The sequence below is a fragment of the Hylobates moloch genome, unplaced genomic scaffold (genome assembly GCF_009828535.3).
Source record: "Hylobates moloch isolate HMO894 unplaced genomic scaffold, HMol_V3 SCAFFOLD_1, whole genome shotgun sequence".
Lineage (NCBI taxonomy): Eukaryota > Metazoa > Chordata > Mammalia > Primates > Hylobatidae > Hylobates > Hylobates moloch.
In genome coordinates this window covers 39,597,113-39,619,940 of record NW_026652276.1, presented here as the reverse complement: position 1 = coordinate 39,619,940, position 22,828 = coordinate 39,597,113, and the positions used below count along the sequence as shown (strand labels likewise).

The following is a 22,828-nucleotide window of genomic DNA, read 5'->3' as shown; positions in this document are numbered from 1 at the left end:
ATGTGCACATTTTTCTTTATTCAAAAAGATGGCTTTCTTTTTATTTGACATGTGTATTTTTTGCATTCTCTAACCCAATTTTCTTATACATTTGGGACTTCAATTTGTATCTGCCTATAAGCAAACTTATTTGTAATTACAATTTTTATCCCTGCCAAATCTTCCCTGTGTATAAATTGGTTATCACTAGGTTCTAAAAAGTTTTTATAGAGTTAATTTGAAAAGCTGTTCTTCGTAATTGTGTACAGTTTCTAGAGTTTTACATTTATGGACCTACCTTGCATGCAATATCTTGAAGATAGAAAAAGTGTAGGCTGTTCTCAAAATGTTGGAGTGAGAAAGTAAGATGTCCTGCTGCCAAATATAAAGTTGTTTTTATACTGTCTCTCTGCTAAAAATCCTTTTTATTTTTCTCCTTTAAGCCTTCTTCTTTGATTGAGTGCACTCTCTTCTTTTCTAAGGTTATAGTTTTTTTGGATACTTGTTTAACAAACTTTTTGTCAGCTACCATTTGGCAACTCACTTTCACAACCCTCACACTCCTCTTTTTACCTACTTTTAGTTGTTTGGCAAACATCTATATTTTTGTACAACTTTGGCAAAAATGATCTGTCAATGTAGCTCTATACTTGTTGAATAAAAATAGTAGAAATTATACATCACAAGAAATAGAACCTTATTAAGAATTTTCTTTAAATTTAACTTTTAAGTTCAGAGGTACATGTGCAGGTTTGTTACACAGGTAAACTTGTGTCATAGGGGTTTGTTGTACAGATTGTTTCATCACCCAGGTATTAAGCTTAGTATCTCATTAGTTATTTTTCCTGATCCTCTGCCTCCTCCCACCCTTCACCCTTTGCTGGCCCCAGTGTGTGGGGTTCCCCTCTATGTGTCCATGTGTTTTCATCATTTGTCTCCCACTTATAAGTGAGAACCTGCGGTGTTTGGTTTTCTGTTCCTGTATTAGTTTGCTAAGGATAATGGCCCCAAAACCATACAAATTCTGGAAGACATCCTAGGCAATACCATTCTGGACGTAGGAACAGGCAAAGGTTTCATGATGATGCCAAAAGCAATTGCAACAAAAGCAAAAGCAAAACAAAAAACAAAAGCAAAATGAGATTTAATTAAACATAAGAGCTTCTGCACGGCAAAAGAAACTATCAACAGGGTAAACAGACAACCTACAGAATGGGAGTAAATTTTTGCAAACTAGGCATCTGACAAAGGTGTAATAATCAGCATCTATAAGGAGCTTAAACAAATTTACAAGAAGAAAGCAACCCCATTAAAAAGTGGGCAAAGGAAATAAATAGATAGTTTTCAAAAGAAGACAAGCATGTGGCCAACAATTATATGAAAAAATGGCTCAGTATCACTGATCATTAGAGAAATGCCAATCAAAGTCACAGTGATATATCATTTCACACTGGTCAAAATGGCTATTATCAAAAAGTCAAAAAATAACATATGCCAGGAAGATTGCGGAGAAAAAGGAACACTTACACACTGTTGGTGGGAGTCTAAATTAATTCAACCATTTTGGACACATGCACGTGTATGTTTGTTGCAGCACTGTTCACAATAACAAAGACGTAGAATCAATCTAAATGCCTATCATTGGTAATCTGGATAAAGAAAATGTGGCAAATATACACCATGGAATACTATGCAGCCATAAAAAAGAATTCTTAAAGGTTGATTCTACATCTGAAAATTACTTGAAATTAAACTAAAAAAGCCCAGTGTTTAAATTTTTTGGCATTTGACATTAGAATATCCATGCTATGGAGAAAAAGAAAACTTTACGAATATTTTTTAAACAGAGAGGAAGAACATACTGTACTGATATCTTGAAGGATTTCAAGCTAAACTAAAAATTCAATAGAAAAAATAAAATTAGTGCTAAAGGAAGTAAAGAATGGACATTGTAGTACAAAATTGAATAAGAGGATTGGAAGAACACCTTGAGAAACCCTCACAGAAGCAGAGGAAACAATGAGAACGATAAAAGAGAATGTGCTGATTTTGGAGACCATGGATCCGTAATCATATATCCATAATATAATATGGATCCATGTCATCATTTCCAGAAAAAGATGTAAGAAAAATGAATGAAAACAGTTAACAGAGCATAAATTAGTATTATTTTCCTGACCTGAGAAAAGACCAAACTTTTTTTTTTTTTTTAAGAGATAGGGTATCACTCTGTCACCCAGGATAGAGTACAGTATTGCCCTAGTAAGCCAGACTCTAGGGTGCAGTGGTGCCATAGTTCACCACAGCCCTGAACTCCTGGGCTCCAGCTATCCTTCTGCCTCAGCCTCACAGGTAGCTGGGACTGCAGGCATGCACTACCATATTTAAAAATTTTTTAATTCCTCGTGGGGACCTTACCGTGTTGCCCGGGCTGGTGCAAACTCCTGGCCTCAAGCAGTCCTTCTGCCTCAGCCTCCCAAAGTGTTGAGATTACAGGCACGAGAGGCTGCACTTGGCCACACCAAACTTTTTATATTGAAAGTATTGATTATCAAAAACACATATAATAAAAAGAGAACAGGCCAAGTGCGGTGGCTCATGCCTGTAATCCCAGCACTTTGGGAGGCCGAGGTGGGTGGATCATCTGAGGTCAGGAGTTTGAGACCAGCTTGGCCAACATGAAACCTCGTCTCTACTAAAAATACAAACAATTAGCTGGGCGTGGTGGTGCATGCCTGTAATCCCAGCTACTTGGGAGGCTGAGGCAGGAGAATGGCTTGAACCTGGGAGACGGAGGTTGCAGTGAGTCGAGATCACACCACTGCACTCCAGCCTGGGCAGCAGAGCAAGACTCCGTCTCAAAAAAAAAAAAAAAGCTTAGATACATGCTAGTATGTTTGTTGAATAAAAGAACATCAATAAGCATGTATAATTAGTCTAACCTTCCTAGGTTGTTGAAAAGGAACTAAAATCAAGCTTCACCTCCAAAAATATAATGCTCATCATAACCTGTGCAAACAGTTTTGAACAAAAATGATAATTCCAGGAAGAAAGGGAAGCTAGAAAATTGAGAGTTTTAAATCAGAAGCAGCAGTTCAATTGAGAATAAGAATTGACTGGATTCAGTTGTTTAGCTAATGATAAGAAAAAGAAAAAATGACATCCCTTTGACATTTTCTTAGTTATTCCACAAACATATCTGCATAATTTATATTTTATTGTATTTTTCTTATCTTTTTAAAGGTAAGAAATCATAATATACATTTTTTTCTTTTTTTATCATTCAATTTCTTTTTTTAAAATTATACTTTAAGTTCTAGGGTACTGTGCATAGCGTGCAGATTTGTTACATATGTATATAGTATACATTTTCTTTGTTGTTTCCCGTATGTGGTTGGGGTAGCATTTTGAAGAGATGGTCCTTCCACCTGCAAAGCTATTTGTATATTAGAATATTTAATTCTCCTGGGGACTGGACTAAGAGCCAGTGAAAACACTTCAGGCATTTTGACAGGTAAACCAAAACAAAGTAAAATACCACTTCCACACATTTCCAAATTCTTCTCCCTTGCATGCAGTACTGCCAAAATCAGGAACCACTATTTTTTTTTTTTTGAGATGAAGTCTCGCTCTGTCGCCCAGGCTGGAGTGCAATGGCGTGGTCTCGGCTCACTGCCTCCTGGGTTCAAGCGATTCTCCTGCCTCAGCCTCCTGAGTAGCTGGGATTACAGGCCTGCGCCACCACGCCTGGCTAATTTTTGTATTTTTAGTGGAGATGGGGTTTCACCATGTTGGCCAGGCTAGTCTCAAACTCCTGACCTCATGATCTGCCAGCCTCTGCCTCCCAAAGTGCTGGGATTACAGGCGTGAGCCACCGTGCCCAGCCTAGTAACCACTGTTTATCTATTAATTTGTACTCAGGGTGTTAATAGAGCACGTTAATTGATTTTTTGAATATTGAACCAGGCTTGCATATCTGGGATAAACCACCCCATACCTTTTTTTTTTTTATTTTAACTATACTTTTTTTTTTTTTTAAATGCTCAACTATCCACAGGCCCTTATGGTTTTGGGTTTTTTTTTTTTTTTTGAGATGGAGGTTTGCTCTTGTTGCCCAAACTGGAGTGCAGTGGTGCGATCTCAGCTCACTGCAACCTACACCTCCCGGGTTCATGTGATTCTCTTGCCTCAGCTCCTGAATAGCTGGGATTACAGGCATACGCCACCATGCGTGGCTAATTTTTTGTATTTTTAGTAGAAACAGCGTTTCACCATGTTAGCCAGGCTGGTCTCGAATCCTGACCTCAGTTGATCCGCCCGCCTTGGCCTCCCAAAGTGCCTGGGATTACAGGTGTGATAGAGGTTCTATTTTTATGCATTGTCTTTACTTAACTCAATCTCTTCATTTATAAATATGTAAATATTATGTATTTAGAAAATATGTAATGGTAAAGTTTGAAAGGATGCCTGAGTAACCAAGAACAGTGGTTTCCTGGGGTGGAAGGAGGGGAACATTGGAATAGACAAATGGGAACAAGGGTATGAGTGAAGCTTTTCACTATATAATCATTTATAAAATGGAAAGATTGATTGGCTGACACTATAGTTCTTTTCAGTGTTCTAGTCCTATGAATCATGTCTAGAATATTTAAGCTATTGATAAAAGACCAGCATCTACAAAATTTTTAAGTTTTCTTATTATTGTTGGTTAATTTCATCTCCAGAATTTAGTTATTAGTTTTGTTCAGAAACATTATTTAAATAAATCAGCCTCAGTGCTATGGTGCATATGAATTAAGCCATACTAAGTAGGTACACATCCAAAATAAAGAAACAAGTCAGAAACCCCCAAGGAATATATTGGCCAAGTGTATTAGACTATTATTTTGGCTAGTCAAACACATTAGGAAAGCCTACTGTAAGAAATGAAATAAAGATCAGATATTGCTTCTGATAACCTTTTACTTTAGTATTCTCAGCAATGTTGGTAAATATTTATTAGCTGATAAATTATGTGGCAAATGTTCTACAAAAATTAGTTAAATCGAATTACGTGTATGGAGAAAGATTGGCATTAAAAGTACATTAGGTTGTCCTTTTAGGATAAGTCTATTGAGCATTTCTTCTGGTTATTATATTGATAATTTGAATAACAGAAAGTAATTTTTTTGGTCGTGTATGGTGGCTCACGCCTGTAATCCCAGCACTTTTGGAGGCCTAGTTGGGTGGATCATCTGAGGTCGAGAGTTCGGGACCAGCCTGACCAACATGGAGAAACCCCATCTCTACTAAAAATACAAAATTAGCCGGGCGTGGTGGCACATGCCTGTAATGCCAGCTACTCAGGACACTGAGGCAAGAGAATCGCTTGAATCTGGGAGGCAGAGGTTGCGGTGAGGCAAGATTGCACCATTGCACTCCAGCCTGGGCAACGAGCGAAAGTCTCTCTCAAAAAAAAAAAAAACGAAGAAAGAGAAAGAATTTTTTTTTTATTGAAGTATAATTTATACCTGAAGTTCACTCAATTTAAGTGAACAATTCAGTTATTGTTTTTGCAAATGTACACACTTGTGCAATGATTACCACAGTTTAATTTTAGAACATATATATACCCTAAAAAGAAACCATGTACCCATTCATAGTTACTTTTTGTATCATTAGTTTACCATACCTAATGATGCATGTAACTTTGTATAACTGACTATAAAATAAGATAAAAGTAAGTACTATGCAATTTCCAAAATTATGCAGCCTTCTAGGTTTGTTTTGAAGACTTGTTAATTTTGAACATGGACATTTTCTTTGATGATATTTCTTTATTTGGACACCAAAGTTATTTAATAGAAGAAACAGTGGTGAGAATAATTTGAGTACGGAGGGGATTGCTTTTGGGAAATGAGAGTTTTAAAATTTCCTTCTTGTTTGGAGTTTACAAATGAATTCATGAACAGAAGAATGTCATTGAATGTAAAATTACAAATTTATTTAAAGATTTCAATTCAAATAATTTAGTAGGGAAATTTGTAAAGTCATTCAGATAATACAGATTTTATATAATAATATTTTGAAAACATTAAATAATTTACTTTTCCTTTATTTCCTTTATTTTAGCTTCACAGAATCAAGAACGGCTATGTGCATTTAAAGATCCATATCAGCAAGACCTTGGGATAGGTGAAAGTAGAATCTCTCATGAAAATGGGACAATATTATGCTCAAAAGGTAGCACCTGCTATGGCCTTTGGGAGAAATCAAAAGGGGACATAAATCTTGTAAAACAAGGTAAGTGATACTTTCCTTACCTGAAATGACTATGTTTTATACAATTGATATTTATCTAAAAAGGACATGGGAGTATGTTAAAATCCTGTTCAGAAAAACAGTGAATTTAAAAGTGTATATATAAAGCCATGTGTGGTGGCTCATGCCTGTAATTCCAGCACTTTTCGAGGCTAAGGTGGGTGGATCACTTGAGGCCAGGAGTTTGAGACCAGCCTGGCTAATAACATGGTGAAACCCCGTCTCTACTAAAAATACAAAAATTAGTCGGGTATGGTGGTGTGCGCCTGTGGTCCCAGCTACTCAGTAGGCTGAGGCAGAAGAATCACGGAACCTGGAAGGCGGAGGTTGTAGTGAGCTGAGATGTCACCAGTGCACTCCAGTCTGGGCAACAGAGCAAGACTCCATCTCAAAGAAAAAAAAGTGTATATGTATGTGTGTGTGTGTGTATATATATATATATCTCCATATCCACAAGCACCAAATTTATAAAAGGCTATTTATTTTTAGATTATTTTTAAAACATCTTTCTTATAATGTTATACATGCTCGTTCTATGAATTTTGGAATATATAGAGAACTATAAAGAAAACAAAAGTCTACAATAATATACTCTTTAAAAATATTTTTACTGGCCGGGCGCAGTGGCTCACGCCTGTAATCCCAGCACTTTGGGAGGCCGAGGCGGGTGGATCAGGAGGTCAGGAGATCGAGACCAGCCTGGCTAACACGGTGAAACCGCGTCTCTACTAAAAATACAGAAAATTAGCCGGACGTGGTAGCGGGTGCCTGTAGTCCCAGCTACTGGCTGAGGCAGGAGAATGGCGTGAACCCGGGAGGCGGAGCTTGCAGTGAGCCAAGATCGCGCCACTGCACTCCAGCCTTGGTGACAGAGCAAGACTCCGTCTCAAAAAATCAAAACAAACAAACAAAACGAAAATATATATATTTTTTCTGTATTAGTTTATCTTCTTCAGGTGCATTTTCCACATGCCTTTATGTTTTTATGTGCGTGTACTTTTTAAAAAATTAGGAACGGCCGGGCGCGGTGGCTCACGCCTGTAATCCCAGCACTTTGGGAGGCCGAGGCGGGCGGATCACAAGGTCAGGAGATCGAGGCCATCCTGACTAACATAGTGAAACCCCGTCTCTACTAAAAATACAAAAATTAGCCAGGCGTGGTGGCGGGCGCTTGTAGTCCCAGCTGCTGGGGAGGCTGAGGCAGGAGAATCGCTTGAACCCGGAAGGCGGAGGTTGCAGTGAGCTGAGATTGCGCCACTGCACTCCAGCCTGGGCGACAGAGCGAGACTCTGTCTCAAAAAAAAAAAAAAAATTAGGAACATACTGTATAAACAATTTCATATCCAGTTTTCTCCACCTTAATTATAAGCATTTTTACATGTCTTTAAAGAATCTCTGAAAACCTTTTTAACTTTTGCACAACATATCATTGTATATATGTATCATAGTTTACTTACAGATTATTCTATTGGTAGACATTATGTTATTTTCATGTTTTCACTGTAATACATAGTAAAACACAGTTATTCAGTGAACAACTTTCAACATAATTTTTTGATTGTATGTAATTGTTTCTTGAAATAGATCTCTTGATGTAGAATTATTAGGTTATAAGATATATCAATATTTTAAAGACTGTATAAAAATGTCCATGTGGCTTTCTAAAAGTACTGTTCATTTATATTCCCTCCAACACCGTATGAAGGTGTCTGTGTTACTGAATCCTTTTTCTTTTTTTTTTTTTTTTTGAGATGGAGTCTCTCTCTGTCACCCAGGCTGGAGTGCAATGGTGGGATCTTGGCTCACTGCAACCTCCACCTCCTGGGTTCAAGCGATTCTACTGCCTCAGCCTGCCAAGTAGCTGGGACTACAGGTGCACACCACCACGCCCAGCTAATTTTTGTATTCTTAGTGGAGATAGGGTTTCACCATGTTGGCCAGGGTGGTCTTGATCTCCTGACCCTCGTGATCCGCCCACTTCAGCCTCCCAAAGTGCTGGGATTACAGGCGTGAGCCACCGTGCCCAGCTATTTTCTGATATATATTATTTATTTATTTGTTATTTTATTTTTGAGACAGAATGTCACTCTGTCACTCAGGATAGAGTGCAGTGGCACATTCATGGCTCACTGCAACCTTGACCTCCTGGGCTCAAGCAATCCTCCCAAGTCGGTAGGACCACAGCCAGGCACCACCATTCCCAGCTAATTTTTAAGTGTTTGTAGAGATGTGGTATGGCTGTGTTGCCCAGGCTGGTCTCAAATTCCTGGGCTCAAGTGATCCTCCTACTTTGGCTTTCCAAAGTGCTGGGATTCTAGGTGTAAGCCACCGTGCCCAGCCATATTAATTTTTAAACCTAGATATTTTAAACCTTGGTATAGACAAAATGAAACAAAATGAAACCTTACTCTTGCTTTAATAATTCTTCGATTAACTGGGTGCGATTAGCTGGGTGCGGTGGCTCACACCTGTAGTCTCAGCACTTTGGGAGGCCGAGGCAGGCAGATCACCTGAGGTCGGGAGTTTGAGACCGGCCTGACCAACATGGAGAAACCCCGTCTCTACTAAAAATACAAAATTAGCCAGGCGCGGTGGTGGCGCATGCCTGTAATCCCAGCTACTCGGGAGGCTAAGGTAGGAGAATGGCTTGAATCCAGGAGGTGGAGATTGCAGTGAGCTGAGATCGTGCCATTGCACTCTAGCCTGGGCAACAAGAGCGAAACTCCGTCTCAATAAATAAATAACTAATTCTTAGATTAATCATGCAGTTAAACCTTTTTTGGTGGCCTTTTTACCCCCATGAAATGTCTTTGGTATCCTTTACCATTTTTCTGTTTCTTAAAAATATGTTTCCTGTTGATTTGCAAAACTGTTTCATAGCTTACACGTACTCTCACATTTATTGAAATTACTGCTTAGTTTGTTGTTTTTCTTTCAGTTTTCTTTATCATATTGTCTCCTTTTTTGTATTCATATTGATTTATAGGATGTTGGTCTCACATTGGAGATCCCCAAGAGTGTCACTATGAAGAATGTGTAGTAACTACCACTCCTCCCTCAATTCAGAATGGAACATACCGTTTCTGCTGTTGTAGCACAGATTTATGTAATGTCAACTTTACTGAGAATTTTCCACCTCCTGACACAACACCACTCAGTAAGTAAAGTAACTAACTTTTCTTTGTATTTCCTTTCTCCAAAGATTTGCAAAATATAAAAAAAACCATAAAAAACATTCAAGGTTGAAGCCAGGCATGATGGCTCATGCCTGTAATCCCAGCACTTTGGGAGGCTGAGGTGGGTGGATCACCTGAGGTCAGGAGTTTGAGACCAGCCTAGTGAAATACCGTCTCTATCAAAAGTAAAAAATTAGCCGGGCGTAGTGGTAGGCGCCTGTAATCCCAGCTACTCAGGAGGCTGAGACAGGAGAATTGCTTGAACCCAGGAGGCAGAGGTTGCAGTGAGCCAAGATTGCGCCATTGCACTCCAGCCTGGGCAACAAGAGTGAACCTAAAAGAAAAAAAAAAATTCAACGTTGGTAGGAGTGAGAGGTAGAGTTCCAGCATCGTAAGATTACATCTGGCAAACACCTGAAATCCGAAAGAGATGCACCAGGACTTCCAAGGCATCAATATATTACTAAATAACTTTGGTAAAATATAGTACTGGCCAGGCACGGTGGCTCATGCCTAATTTCAGCACTTTAGGAGGCCAGAGCAGGAGGATTACTTGAGCCCAGGAACTGAAGACCAGCCTGGGCAACATTGTGAGATCCCATCTGTACTAAAACAATAAATAAATTAGCCAGGCGTGGTGGTGCGCGTGTGTAGTTCAGCTATTTGGGAGGCTGAGGTTGGAGAATTGCTTGAGCCTAGGAAGTTGAGGCTGCAGCGATTGTGCCACTGCCCTCTAACCTAGGTGACGCAGTGAGACTCTGTCTCAAAATAAAATAAAATGTAGTACTTTCCAACCTGTATGGAGGGAAATTTGGTTAAGACAACTACATGTGTGCTTACTTTTTCACCTAGCTTTCACATTTCTTGGAATTTATCTGGAAGATGCATCTTTAATAGTACAAATATACATAGACATTGAGTTGTTTATTGCAGTGTTATTTGTGACTGCACAATATTAGGAAGTAAATGTCCAAGAATAGGAGATTAGTTGAAATATACTATGGTACATACATGTAATGGAGTACCAACTATACAGCTATAAGAAAAAGATAAGATCTCTATGAACTAGCACAGAGTGATTTTCACCGGTAATATTAGATGTAAAAAAGTATATATAGTAGGCTGTCTTGCATAGGACTGGAAGGAAAGTAAAAAAGCCTATCTATTATTGACTTATCTTTAAAAAAAGAAACAAAGAAAGAATAAATTAGAAAATAATGAACTTGGTTATTTATAAGGGATCCAAGGAATGAGACAGAAAGAATATGGAAAGGAGTGAATGTTCTCTGAGTGTAGCTTTTTTTTTTGTTTTTGTTTTGTTTTTTTGAGACAGAATTTCGCTCTTGTTGCTGAGGCTGGAGTGCAATGGTGCTATCTTGGCGCACCACAACCTCCGCCTCCCAGGTTCAAGCAATTCTCCTGCCTCAGCCTCCCTAGTAGCTGGGATCAGGCATGTGCCACCACACCCGGCTAATTGTGTATTTTTAGTAGAGACAGGGTTTCTCCATGTTGGTCAGGCTGGTCTTGAAGTCCCGCCCTTCTCAGCCTCCCAAAGTGCTGGGATTACAGGTGTGAGCCACCACGTCCGGTCTGAGCGTAGCTTTTTGTATGTAGTTTTTACTGTCGGCATTGTGTCACTATTCTACGTAAGCAAAAAAAATTAAGTACCTAAGAATGGAAAGGAGAAAAATTCCTCACAGTATAAGCAAACTGAAATAAACGAACCCAATTTTATTTTTATTTTATTTATTTTTATGAGACAGTCTTGCTTTTGTCACCCCAGCTAGAGTACAGTGGCACGATCCCGGCTCACTGCAACATCCGCCTGCCGGGTTCAAGTGATTCTCCTGTCTTAGCCTCCCAAGTAGCCAGGATTACAGGTGCCCACCACCACACCCAGCTAACTGTTGTATTTTTAGTAGAGATGGGGTTTCGCTATGTTGGCCAGGCCGGTCTCAAATTCCCGACCTCAGATGATCCGCCCACTTTGGCCTCCCAAAGTGCTGGGATTACAGGCCTGAGCCACTGCGCCCGGCACCAGTTGTGTTTCATATTACTACAATAACTACTCTGATACCAAAGTTATTGAAAGATAAGGGGAAAAAAAAAAAAAAACCCTGAAGAGAAAAAGAAACTAATCCAAGTGATTTATAAGCACAGTATTTGACTATATACACTCTTGTGCAAGATGTGATATAAAGGATGGAGGAGAATTGCAAACAAATACTGAACTCTTTTGAGAAGATTTGTCTTTTAGTAGTGTGGGCAAAGCAATTCTGAAACCATCGTTATAGGATTAAGAAAATGAGTTGAGGCTGGGTGCGGTGGCTCATATCTGTAATCCCAGCACTTTGGGAGACTGAGGCGGGCAGATCACGAGGTAAAGAGATCAAGACCATCCTGACCAACATGGTGAAGCCCCATCTCTACTAAAAATATAAAAATTAGCTGGGCGTGGTGCTGCACGCCTGTAATCCCATCTACCCAGGAGGCTGAGACAGGAGAATCAATTGAACCCAGGAGGCGGAAGTTGCAGTGAGCCAAGATCACGCCATTGCACTCCAGCCTGGGCAACAAGAGTGAAAGGCTGTCTCAAAAAATAAGAATAAAAATAAAAAAAGGGAACCAAGGCTTCTTAGAAAAATGATTTATCCCAAGACTGGAGCAGGATAGATACAAGATAAGCCTGGGACATCTTGTAATGTTTTAATAATTTTTGTAAGAAAGTAAGGAAAGAGCCTGTAATCCTAGCACTTTGGGAGGCCAAGGTAAGAGGACTGCTTGATCCCAGAATTTCACAACCAGCCTGGGCAACATAGACCTTATCTCAAAAAAAATTAAAAAGTAGCCAGGTGTGGCACATGCCTGTAGTCCCAGCTACTTGAGAGGCTGAGGTGGGAGGATCACTTGAACTTGGGAAGTCAAGGCTGCATTGAGCTGTGATCAGGCCACTGTACCCCAGCCTGGGCAACAGTGAGACCGTATCTCAAAAACAAAACAAAGCAAAAAAAGGAAGGAAAAGTACCTAAAAATATCATGGAGACCTGTCATAAGGACATAGGAGCCAGCTGGAAGGAACCCCCACTGGCTAAATCTGGGTTAGTTTGAGTGCTAAACAAGTACATTAATGAAGTGTGAACCACTGGAAGGAAAATGAATCATGAGTAGAATGTCAAGTGCCAACTGGTAAATGTAGGATTGCTGGAGTTGGCAGCTTATCATTCTGCAACCATTGTGTTAAGGATTGGATCAGGCAAGAATCATCAAAGGATCCTAAATGTAGGGGCAGTTTCAATGAGGAGCCAGGATATTTGCATGCCTTCCACATATCTCAAGGGAAAAATTAGTAATTATAAAACTGGAAAAATGGACACCTTGACCAGATAATAAAAGTTAACATTATTAAAGAAGGACACATGGAAATCTGTGATACCTAGAGAAGGACACATAACTAATATAGTGCTATATTCCAGTCAAGAATGCATAACCTGAATTTAATCATGAGGTAATATCACAGAAACCCCAAATTAGGAATGTTCTATTACAAAAAGGGGGATCGCATTTTTCAAAAATGTGAATGTCATATAAAACAGACTGTGGGAAAGGTCTAGGTCAAAGGAAGCAAAAAAGACTGGACAACTAGGCAGTGCCTGTCTTTTACTGGATGACAGGAATGTGATAAAGGACATGATGATTAGAGAAAAATGTTGTTTCAATGTTAAATGTGCTGAAGCTGATAACAATACTGTGGTTTTATAAGAGAATAACCATATTCTTAGGAAATAATCTAAGAAGTGTTTAAGAATAAAGGACCATGATTCTACTGTGTATTGGTTCAAAAAAAGGTGTGTGTGTGTGTGTGTGTGTGTGTGTGTGTGTGTGTGTGTGTAGAAAGAGAGAGGTAATAAAAGCAAACAGTAAAATGGTATCAATAGGGTGAATAGGTAAATCTGGGTAAAAGTATATGGTGTATTCTTTGTACTATTCTTGTGACTGTTGTGTAAGTTTTAAATTATTTCCAAATAAAAAGTTTAAACAATTTTTAAAGTTTAAAAAGTTAAAATATAGCACATCTCAAGAATTTTCTTAGTCAACAAATTTTAACAGACCATACTCTAGGATAATCAGTTTTGATTATTTCTTTTGATTTGTTGATGAAGAACTAAACTGAAAGCAATAGGAAATTTTCTTTATAGCTGTAGTTTCTACCTACTGAAGGCCATTAGCTTCTATTAGGAGATTGTATTGAATTGGATACATTTATTTTTCACAAACAAAACAAAGTCTCTAATTTTCACTTGTACCTCTAGCTAGATGAAAGAGGGAAAGTGGCCAGGTGGGGTGGCTCATGCCTGTAATCCCAGCACTTTGGGAGGCCAAGATGGGTGGATCACCTGAGGTCCCGGAGTTCCATGCCAGCCTGGCTACCATGGTAAAACCCCATCTCTACTAAAAATACAAAAATTAGCTGAGCATGGTGGCACGAGCCTGTAATCCCAGCTACTTGGGAGGCTGAGGCAGAAGAATCACTTGAACCCAGGAAGCCGAGATTGCAGTGAGCCAAGATTGCACCACTGCACTCCAGCCTGGGCGACAGAGACTCTGTCTCAAAAACAGAAAGAGAGAAAGTGAATTTGCTCATACATCATCCTCAAAGATCTTTACAGCTGTCTTACATTTCAGATTGTTACCTAGGTCTTAGTTTAGTTTACTATAACCTTTTGACCCAAAAGTAGGAATATTGCCAGCTAAAAATCAGTAGTGCTATTGCAATAAAAAGGGAAAGTGTTTTAAGTAAAGCGCTCTAATTTGGAAGCATTAGCTCAATTTATATATTTCGTTCTTGAGATAAAAAAATTGAGTGAAGTTAAAGTTGGCAAACAAGATCAGTTTTGTCTTTTGCACTAACCTCAAGAAAAGTAACTACTGTAATATCGAATGTCAGACATTTAGTCTGCAATTGCTAGGTGTTTAACCAAAATAAAAATACTTTTATCTGTTGAAGTTTAAAGAAAGAAATTAAAATATAAAATTCAGAAACAGAACTTTTGCTCATGGCCATATAACAATAAATAGAAAGTTTGGTGAGGAGTTTGAAACGGGAGTTCACTAGGCTGATCTCAAACTCCTGACCTCAGGTGATCCACCCACCTCGGCCTCCCAAAGTGCTGGGATTACAGGCATGAGCCATCACGCCTGGCTTCAACCTTGAATGTTTTTTATTTTTTTTTTAATATTTTGTAAATTTTCTCCTTTAAAAAATTTTCTCCTTTAAAATTTTTCATTATGGCAGGGCACAGTGGCTCATGCCTGTAATCCCAGCACTTTGGGAGGCCAAAGCAGGCGGATCGCTTGATCCCAGGAGTTTGAGACCAGTCTGGGCAACATGGAGAAACCCCATCTGTACCAAAAATGCAAAAATTAGCTGGGCATAGTCGCGCACACCTGTGATCCCTGCTACTTGGGAGGCTGAGATGGGAAGATCGCTTGAGTCTGGGAGGCGGAAATTGCTATAATCCAAGATTGCGCCAATGCACCCCAGCCTAGGCTACAGAGGGAGAACCTGTCTTAAAAAAAATTTAACATAAAAATTTTTAACAAAAACACATTTTAAAATTACAAAAAACTGGTCAGGCGTGGCGGCTCACGCCAGTAATCTCAGCAGTTTGAGAGGCCAAGGCGGGCGGCTCACTTGAGGTCAGGAGTTCGAGACATCCTGGCCAACATGGAAAAACCCTGTCTCTACTAAAAATAGAAAAAATTAGCTGGGTGTGGTAGTGGGCGCCTGTAATCCCACCTATTCGGGAGGCTGAGGCACGAGAATCGCTTGAACCCAGGAGGCGGAGGTTGCAGTGAGCAGAGATTGTGCCATTGCACTCCAGCCTGGGTGACAGAGCGAGACACCGTCTCAAAATAAATAAATAAAATAAAATAAAATAGCCGGGCGCAGTGGCTCATGCCTGTAATCCCAGCACGTTGGGAGGCTGAGGCAGGTGGAACACAAGGTCAGGAGTTAAAGATCAGCTTGGCCAATATGGTGAAACCCCATCTCTACTAGAAGTACGAAAATTAGCTGGGCATGGTGGCACACACCTGTAGTCCCAGCTGTTCAGGAGGCTGAGGCAGAAGAATTGCTTGAACCTGGGAGGCAGAGGTTGCAGTGAGCCGAGAGCATGCCACTGCACTCCAGCCTGGGCGACAGAGCAAGACTGTCTCACCAAAAATAATAAAAAATAAAATTACTAAAAACTGTGCAAACTTAGCAAAGAAATAAGTGGATTGCCAGGCGCGGTGGCTCATGCCTATACTTGCAGCACTTTGGAAGGCCGAGGCAGGTGGATCATGAGGTCAGGAGTTCGAGACCAGCTTAGCCTATATGACAAAACCCCATCTCTACTAATAATAGAAAAAATTTAGCCAAGTGTGGTGGCATGTGCCTGTAGTCCCAGCTACTCAGGAGGCTGAGGCAGAAGAATCTCTTGAACCTGGGAAGTGGAGGTTGCAGTAAGCTGAGATTGTGCCACTGTACTCCAGCCTGGGCAACAGAAAGAGATTCCATCTCAAAAAAAAAAAAAGTGGATTGTGTGGGAAGACTGTGGAAAGGTTTTTTGTTTTGTTTTGTTTTGTTTTTTGAGACGGAGTCTCAAAAAAGTGAGCCGAGTGGCTCACTCGGCTCACTGCAAGCTCCGCTTTCCGGGTTCACGCCATTCTCCTGCCTCAGCCTCTCGAGTAGCTGGGACTACAGGCGCCTGCCACCACGCCAGCTGATTTGTTTTTGTATCTTTAATAGAGACGGGGTTTCACCGTGTTAGCCAGGATGGTCTCGATCTCCTGACCTCATGATCTGCCCGCCTCGGCTTCCCAAAGTGCTGGAAAAAGAGAAAAATGACATAAGTAGCAAGGAAAAAAATAATCACCAATAGTCTCTACACCCACATACAACCATTGTTAATATTTTGAATGTTTCTTTCCAGTCTTTTCTCTTTTATTTTTGTATAGCTGTATTTGTAATATACATCCATTTTAGATCCTGCCATTTTGTTTAACATAAATATTTTCCAGGTTACTATATATGTTTCATAGTTGTCAGGTTTTTCTATTGTGTTGTTGTTTTTTGATTCAGAGTCTCGTTCTGTTGCCCAGGTGGGAGTGCAGGTTTTTTGTATTTGTATTTTTAGTAGTTTGGCCAAGCTGGCCACCTGACCTTAGGTGATCCACCTGCCTCGGCTTCCCAAAGTGTTGGGATTACAGGCATGAGCCACCATGCCTGGCCACATTTTTATACTTTTTCAAAATACTAGTGTAACATCTCATGTACCCCATAAGTATATATACCTACTATGTACCCACAAAAATAAAAAATTAAAAAATATATATAATGTAGAAGGCACAGGACAAGAGAAATATAAGGTTGCATTCTTTAGGAAAATATTAATTCTTTAATGCAGTAGTAACAAGATTCCATTTACACATTATTTATTGTTCATCAGACAGTTTTCATTCTGAAGTTTTGCTAGCTCTGCACTTCTGAATGCCAGCCTCTATCCCGTATCTACCTACCTACCTACCTACCTTGCTCCTCTTCTCTCAAAAAGTAATCCTTTTTCATGTTGGGGTTTTTAAAATTTTACATTACTTATTTGCCTGATGAACAAAGCAAAACCTGTTAACTGACCTGGCTTTAACTGATAAACTCAGTGGAAGCTTTTCGTCTGTAAAATCTAAGTCCTGGCCGGGTGCAGTGGCTCATGCCTGTAATCCCAGCCGTTTGGGAGGCCGAAGCAGGCGGATCACCTAAGGTCGGGAGTTTGAGACCAGACTGATCAACGTGGAGAAACCCTGTCTCTACTAAAAAAAATACAGAATTAGTTGGGCGTGGTGGCATGTGCCTGTAATCTCAGCTACTCGGGAGGCCAAGGCAGGAGAATTGCTTGAACCCGGGAGGCGGAGGTTGCAGTGAGCCAAGATCGCAGCATTGCACTCCAGCCTGGGCAACAAGAGTGAAACTCCGTCTCAAGATAAAAAAAAAAAAAAAAATCTAAGTCCCAAGCATGTATGGTGGAATTGACCAGTGTTTAATAAGTATCTTCTGAAATACTAGACAGAATTGGTTGTAGACTATGAAATAATTTCCATGTCTTTATTTCAACAACTGCAATTTTTATTGTCTTTTTAGGATTTCCAATTCTATGTATGTCCCTCTCTTCCTGCCTTAACTGTGTCTCATTTCCTTATAATGTGCTCTCTGATTACTGAGCATTTTCTGCATATTTTCATATGCAAAAACTAATTACCCATCTAATAATTATTTAGTGGTTTCAGATACAAACATACTATAATAGGGTCATAGATAATTAAAACATTTAAAATACATTCAAAACCAAGATGAGACTAAGCATCTTTAGTCTTATCTAAAAACCAAGATGAGTAACAAGCATCTTTAAAATAATGTTAAGTAGGCCAGGTGCGGTAGCTCATGCCTGTAATCCTAGCACTTTGGGAGGCCGAGGCGGGTGGATTGCCTGAGTTCAGGAGTTGGAGACCAGCCTTGGTAACACAATGAAACTCGTCTCTACTAAAATACAAAATAATTAGCTGGGTGTGGTGGTGTGTGCCTGTAATCCCGGTTACTTGGGAGGCTGAGGCAGGAGAATTGCTGGAACCTGGGAGGCGGAAGTTTGAGCTGAGATTGCGCCATTGCACTCCAGCCTGGGCTGCAGAGCGAGACTCAAAAAAAAATAAATAAAATAAGTTACATAATAGTTGAACAGACACAACTTTGACTAAGAATACACCGACAACTTCAATATACTGTTATAAGCACTTCTCAAAATGTCTCATTAAAAACAACACATTTTGTATTAGCCGTAATATGAAATTAGCTGAATCAACTGCCAAAAAAAAAAAAAAAAGGATAATTTGAGGGAGAGAAGCATAAGGTTTCACTTGATTGTTTGGAATGTTACATAATGTAATGATTAAGAGCATAGGTCATCAATCGTAGTGCCTGGGTTAAAAACCTTGCTGTTAAACTTGCTAAACATAACCTTGAGCAGATTATTTAGCCTCTATGCATCAATTAGTTCATATGCAAAATAATAGTATCCAATTTATGTGGGTGTTTAGATTAAACAAGATAATACACTAAAGTGCCCACATAGAGAAGACATCCAATAAATAACAGTTACTTTCTTAGGAAATAACTGTCTTTAAGTCATTTTAGAAACTATTACAAACATCCTCCCCCATATCATTTTCCTTTTACCATAAATGATACTTTTCTGCTAATTTTTATTTATTATGTATGAAAGCCTATATTCTGTGATTTTTTTTTTAATTTGAAGGATTGTTATTGAGTATCCTATGATATTTGTTGTTTCCTCTGTCCTTATACTTGAGAAACAGAACACATACTATTTCCTGCATCTTTCATACACAGAAAAAAAATGAAAGCTAGGCCGGGAGCGGTGGCTCACGCCTGTAATCCCAGCACTTTGGGAGGCCAAGGCGGGCAGATCACAAGGTCAGGAGTTCGAGACCAGCCTGGCCAATATGATGAAACCCCGTCTCTATTGAAAATACAAAAATTAGCCGGGCGTGGTGGCAGGCTACTGTAGTCCCAGCTACCCGGGAGGCTGAGGCAAGAGAATAGCTTGAACCTAAGAGGCAGAGGTTGCAGTGAGCTGAGTTCACCCCACTGCACTCCAGCCTGGGCGACAGAGTGACACTCCATCTCCAAAATAAATAAATAAATAAATAAATAATAAAAGCTATAGGAAGTTGTTCCTGAAAAAACTGATATTCTGCCTTTTTTCCTCCAATTGTATATTTGTAAAAGTGTTTAGCAATAAATAAGAAGCAGTGATCCTCATTGTTCCTGAATTCCGTTTTGCCCCCCTTTTACTTGCTAAAATGTATTTGTAACCCCAAAACCAATATTCACAGTGCTTTCATGGTCGTTCCTAGACATGCACAGAGTGGCAGAAAATTTGAGTCACCCAATGTGCACATTCCTAGCTTAGGTTGAACAAGGCTATGCTCTGCCTTCTTGTTTCGGTTCTCATACTATAAACAAGTATCTTTTTCAGTCTATTTAGTGGTACTCTTTTGCATTTTTATGCTTTTTGTTGCTTTTGTGGTTTGAAATGGCCTGCAAGAGTGGTGCCAAAGTGCTGTCTAGTGTTCCAAAAAACAAGAAGGCTGTGATACACCTTAAGGAGAAATACGTGTGTAAGGTAAAATTCAGGCATGAGTTACAGTGCTGTTGGTTATGAGTTAAGTGTCAATGAATCAACCATATACAGTACGTTAAATAAGTTGTCTTTAAACAGAAAAACATAAAAGAGGCTATGTATTTGGAATGGGTTGACAGAACATTGTGACTTGAGGCTCTTTTTAAGTTAGCAGGGCATGGTGGCATGTGCCTGTACTTCCAAAGTAGTCCCAACTGTTTGGAAGGCTGAGGTGGGAGGATCATTTGAGCCCAGGTATTTAAGGCTACAGTGAGCTATGATCACTCTACTGCACTCCAGGCTGGGCAACAGAGCAAGACCCCTCTAAGAAGGGCCAGGCATGGCAGCTTACACCTGTAATCCCAGCATTTTGAGAGGCTGAAGTTGGTGGATCACTTGAGCCCAGGAGTTTCAATAGTAACTTGGGTAACATAGCAAAACCCTGTCTCTACAAAAACAAAACGAAACGAAAGAACAAAAAGATTAGCCAGTTGTGGTGGTGCATGTTATAGTCTCAGCTATTTGAGAGGCTGAGGTGGGAGGATTACCTGAGCCCAGGAAGTCGAGGCTGCAGTGAGTCATGATTGCACCACTGCACTCCCGCCTGGGTGACAGACCGAGACCCTGTCTCAAACCATAAATAAAAATAAAAAAGAAGAAAAAAATCAAAAGTATATATATTGTGGTAGGCAGCTTCTGACATGGTTCCCAGTGATCCCTGCCTCCTGGTATTCTCACCCTTGTGTAATCCTGTCCTTCTGAATGTGAGCTAGACTTAACTTGATTTTAACAAATTAGGCAAAAGTGATGGTATATCACTTCTGTAATTAGGTTTTAAAAGTCCATGACTGTTATTTTGCTGATGTGTTCTCTCTCGCTCTTCTTTTGTGCTTGCTCTGTCGAAGAGGGCCACCTGGCAAAGAACTGAGGTCAGCTAACTTGCCAATACCCAGCAAGGAACTGAGGCCCATAGTCCAACAATTTGTGAATCCTGCCAACAGCTATTGAGTGAGCTCAGCAATAGATACTGTGTTAGTTGAGTCTTGAGATGACTATGGCACCAGCCTACACCCTGATTACAGTCTTGTAAAAGATCCTGGCAGAGCACTTACATAAACAGTATGTAGATTCCCATAGAAACTGTGAGATAATAAAATTTTTTTAATAAAAAAAAGTAGAGCAGTTTAGGTTGATAGCAAAATCAAGAGGAAAGAAGAGAATTCCCATTATCCCCCCCTGCTCCCACACATGCATAGCCTCCCCCATTATCAACATTCCCACCACAGTGGCACATAATACAGTTAAGTATTTGTATTTACACATTAAAACCTCCAAACACATGCTTGAGATGGGGTGTGCAGTAATAAGCACTACTGTGTTTTAACCTTTGGCAGCTTTTATTCTTTCCTCCCAACTTTCAGTTGTTATTTTCTTTTCATTTCCAATTTTTTAACCTTTCTCTACTTGAAAATAGTGACCAGTTTCTTTTTGGTTATAGTCATCTTAATGTGTATGATGTAATATCTCATTATGGTTTTGGTTTTCATTTCCCTAATGAATAATGGTGATGAGCATCTTTTCCTGTGCTTCTTAAACGTTGTATATTTTGTTTGGTAAAATGTTAATTCAAACCCATTGCCCATATAAAAATTGTGCATATTTGTCTTTTTATTGTTGAGTTGTAAAAGTTCTTTTTTTTTTTTTTTTTTTTTTGAGGGAGTCTTGCTGTGTCGCCCAGGCTGGAGTGCAGTGGCGCAATCTCAGCTCACTGCAAGCTCCGCCTCCCGGGTTCACGCCATTCTCCTGCCTCAGCCTCTCCGAGTAGCTGGGACTACAGGCGCCCGCCACCACGCCCGGCTAATTTTTTGTATTTTTAGTAGAGATGGAGTTTCACCATAGTCTCGATCTCCTGACCTCGTGATCTGCCTGCCTCGGTCTCCCAAAGTGCCGGGATTACAAGCGTGAGCCACCGCGCCCGGCCGTAAAAGTTCTTTTTACATAGTAGATACAAGTCTCATTCTTTGGCTTGTCATTTTACTTAGTTGGTGGTATTCTTTGAGGTACACAGTTTTGACATTTTTAATGAAGTCTAATTTATCTTTTTTTTATTTTGTCACTCTGAAACCATTTTCTTTTTCTTTTTCTTTTTTTTCTTTTAAATGGAGCCTTGCTCTGTCGCCCAGGCTGGAGTGCAGTGGCGCGATGTCAGCTCACTGCAACCTCCACCTCTTGGGTTCACGCTATTCTCCTGTCTCAGCCTCCCGAGTAGCTGGGATTACAGGTGTGCGCCACCATGCCTAGCATTTGTATTTTTAGTAGAGACAGGATTTTGCCATGTTGGGCAGGCTGGTCTCAAACTCCTGACCTCAGGTGATCTGCCTGCCTCAGGCTCCCAAAGTCCTGGGATTACACCACGCCCAACCTGAAACCATTTTCTAATACACAGTCACAAAGGTTTGCTGTTGTGTTTTCTTCTTGGGGTTTTATAGTTTTAGCTCTTACATTTAGGTCTGTGATCCATTTTGAGTTAATTTTTGTATATGGCATGAGGTAGGGAGTCCAACTTCATTCTTTTGTTTGATAACCAGTTTTCCAGTATCTTTTGTGGAAAATATTATTTTTCCCAATTGAAAAGTCTTGGTATCCTTGTCAAAAATCAATTGACAGGCCGGGCACGGTGGCTCACGCCTGTAATCCCAGCACTTTGGGAGGCCAAGGCGGGCGGATCATGAGGTCAGGAGATCGAGACCATCCTGGCTAACACGGTGAAACCCCATCTCTACTAAAAAATACAAAAAAATTAGCTGGGCGTGGTGGCATGTGCCTATAGTCCTAGCTACTCAGGAGGCTGAGGCAGGAGAATGGCATGAATCTGGGAGGTGGAGGTTGCAGTGAGCCGAGATTGCGTCACTGCACTCCAGCCTGGGCGACAGAGCAAAACTCTGTCTAAAAAAAAAAAAAAAAATCAATTGACCATAAATGCAAAGGTGTATTTCTGAACTCTTAATTCTATTCCATTCATCAGTATGTCAAGGATCCATTGATCCTTATGCCAGGACCACACTGTCTTGATAACTATTGCTTTGTAATTAGTTTTAAAATAGAGAAAGATGAGTTCTCCAACTTTGTTCTTCTTTTTCT

At 40.0% G+C, this 22,828-nt stretch overlaps 1 protein-coding gene across 2 annotated transcripts in view; it reads left to right on the top strand.

Moving 5' to 3' along the window:
- Nucleotides 1-22,828, top strand: part of BMPR2 (bone morphogenetic protein receptor type 2) — a 191,271-nt gene that overhangs the window by 88,865 nt on the left and 79,578 nt on the right. For both annotated transcript variants that reach the window (XM_058439639.1, XM_032754917.2), the window contains exons 2-3: nucleotides 6,091-6,261; nucleotides 9,266-9,436. In XM_058439639.1, the coding sequence (XP_058295622.1) occupies nucleotides 6,091-6,261; nucleotides 9,266-9,436 (342 nt within the window). The remainder of the gene's footprint in view (nucleotides 1-6,090; nucleotides 6,262-9,265; nucleotides 9,437-22,828) is intronic.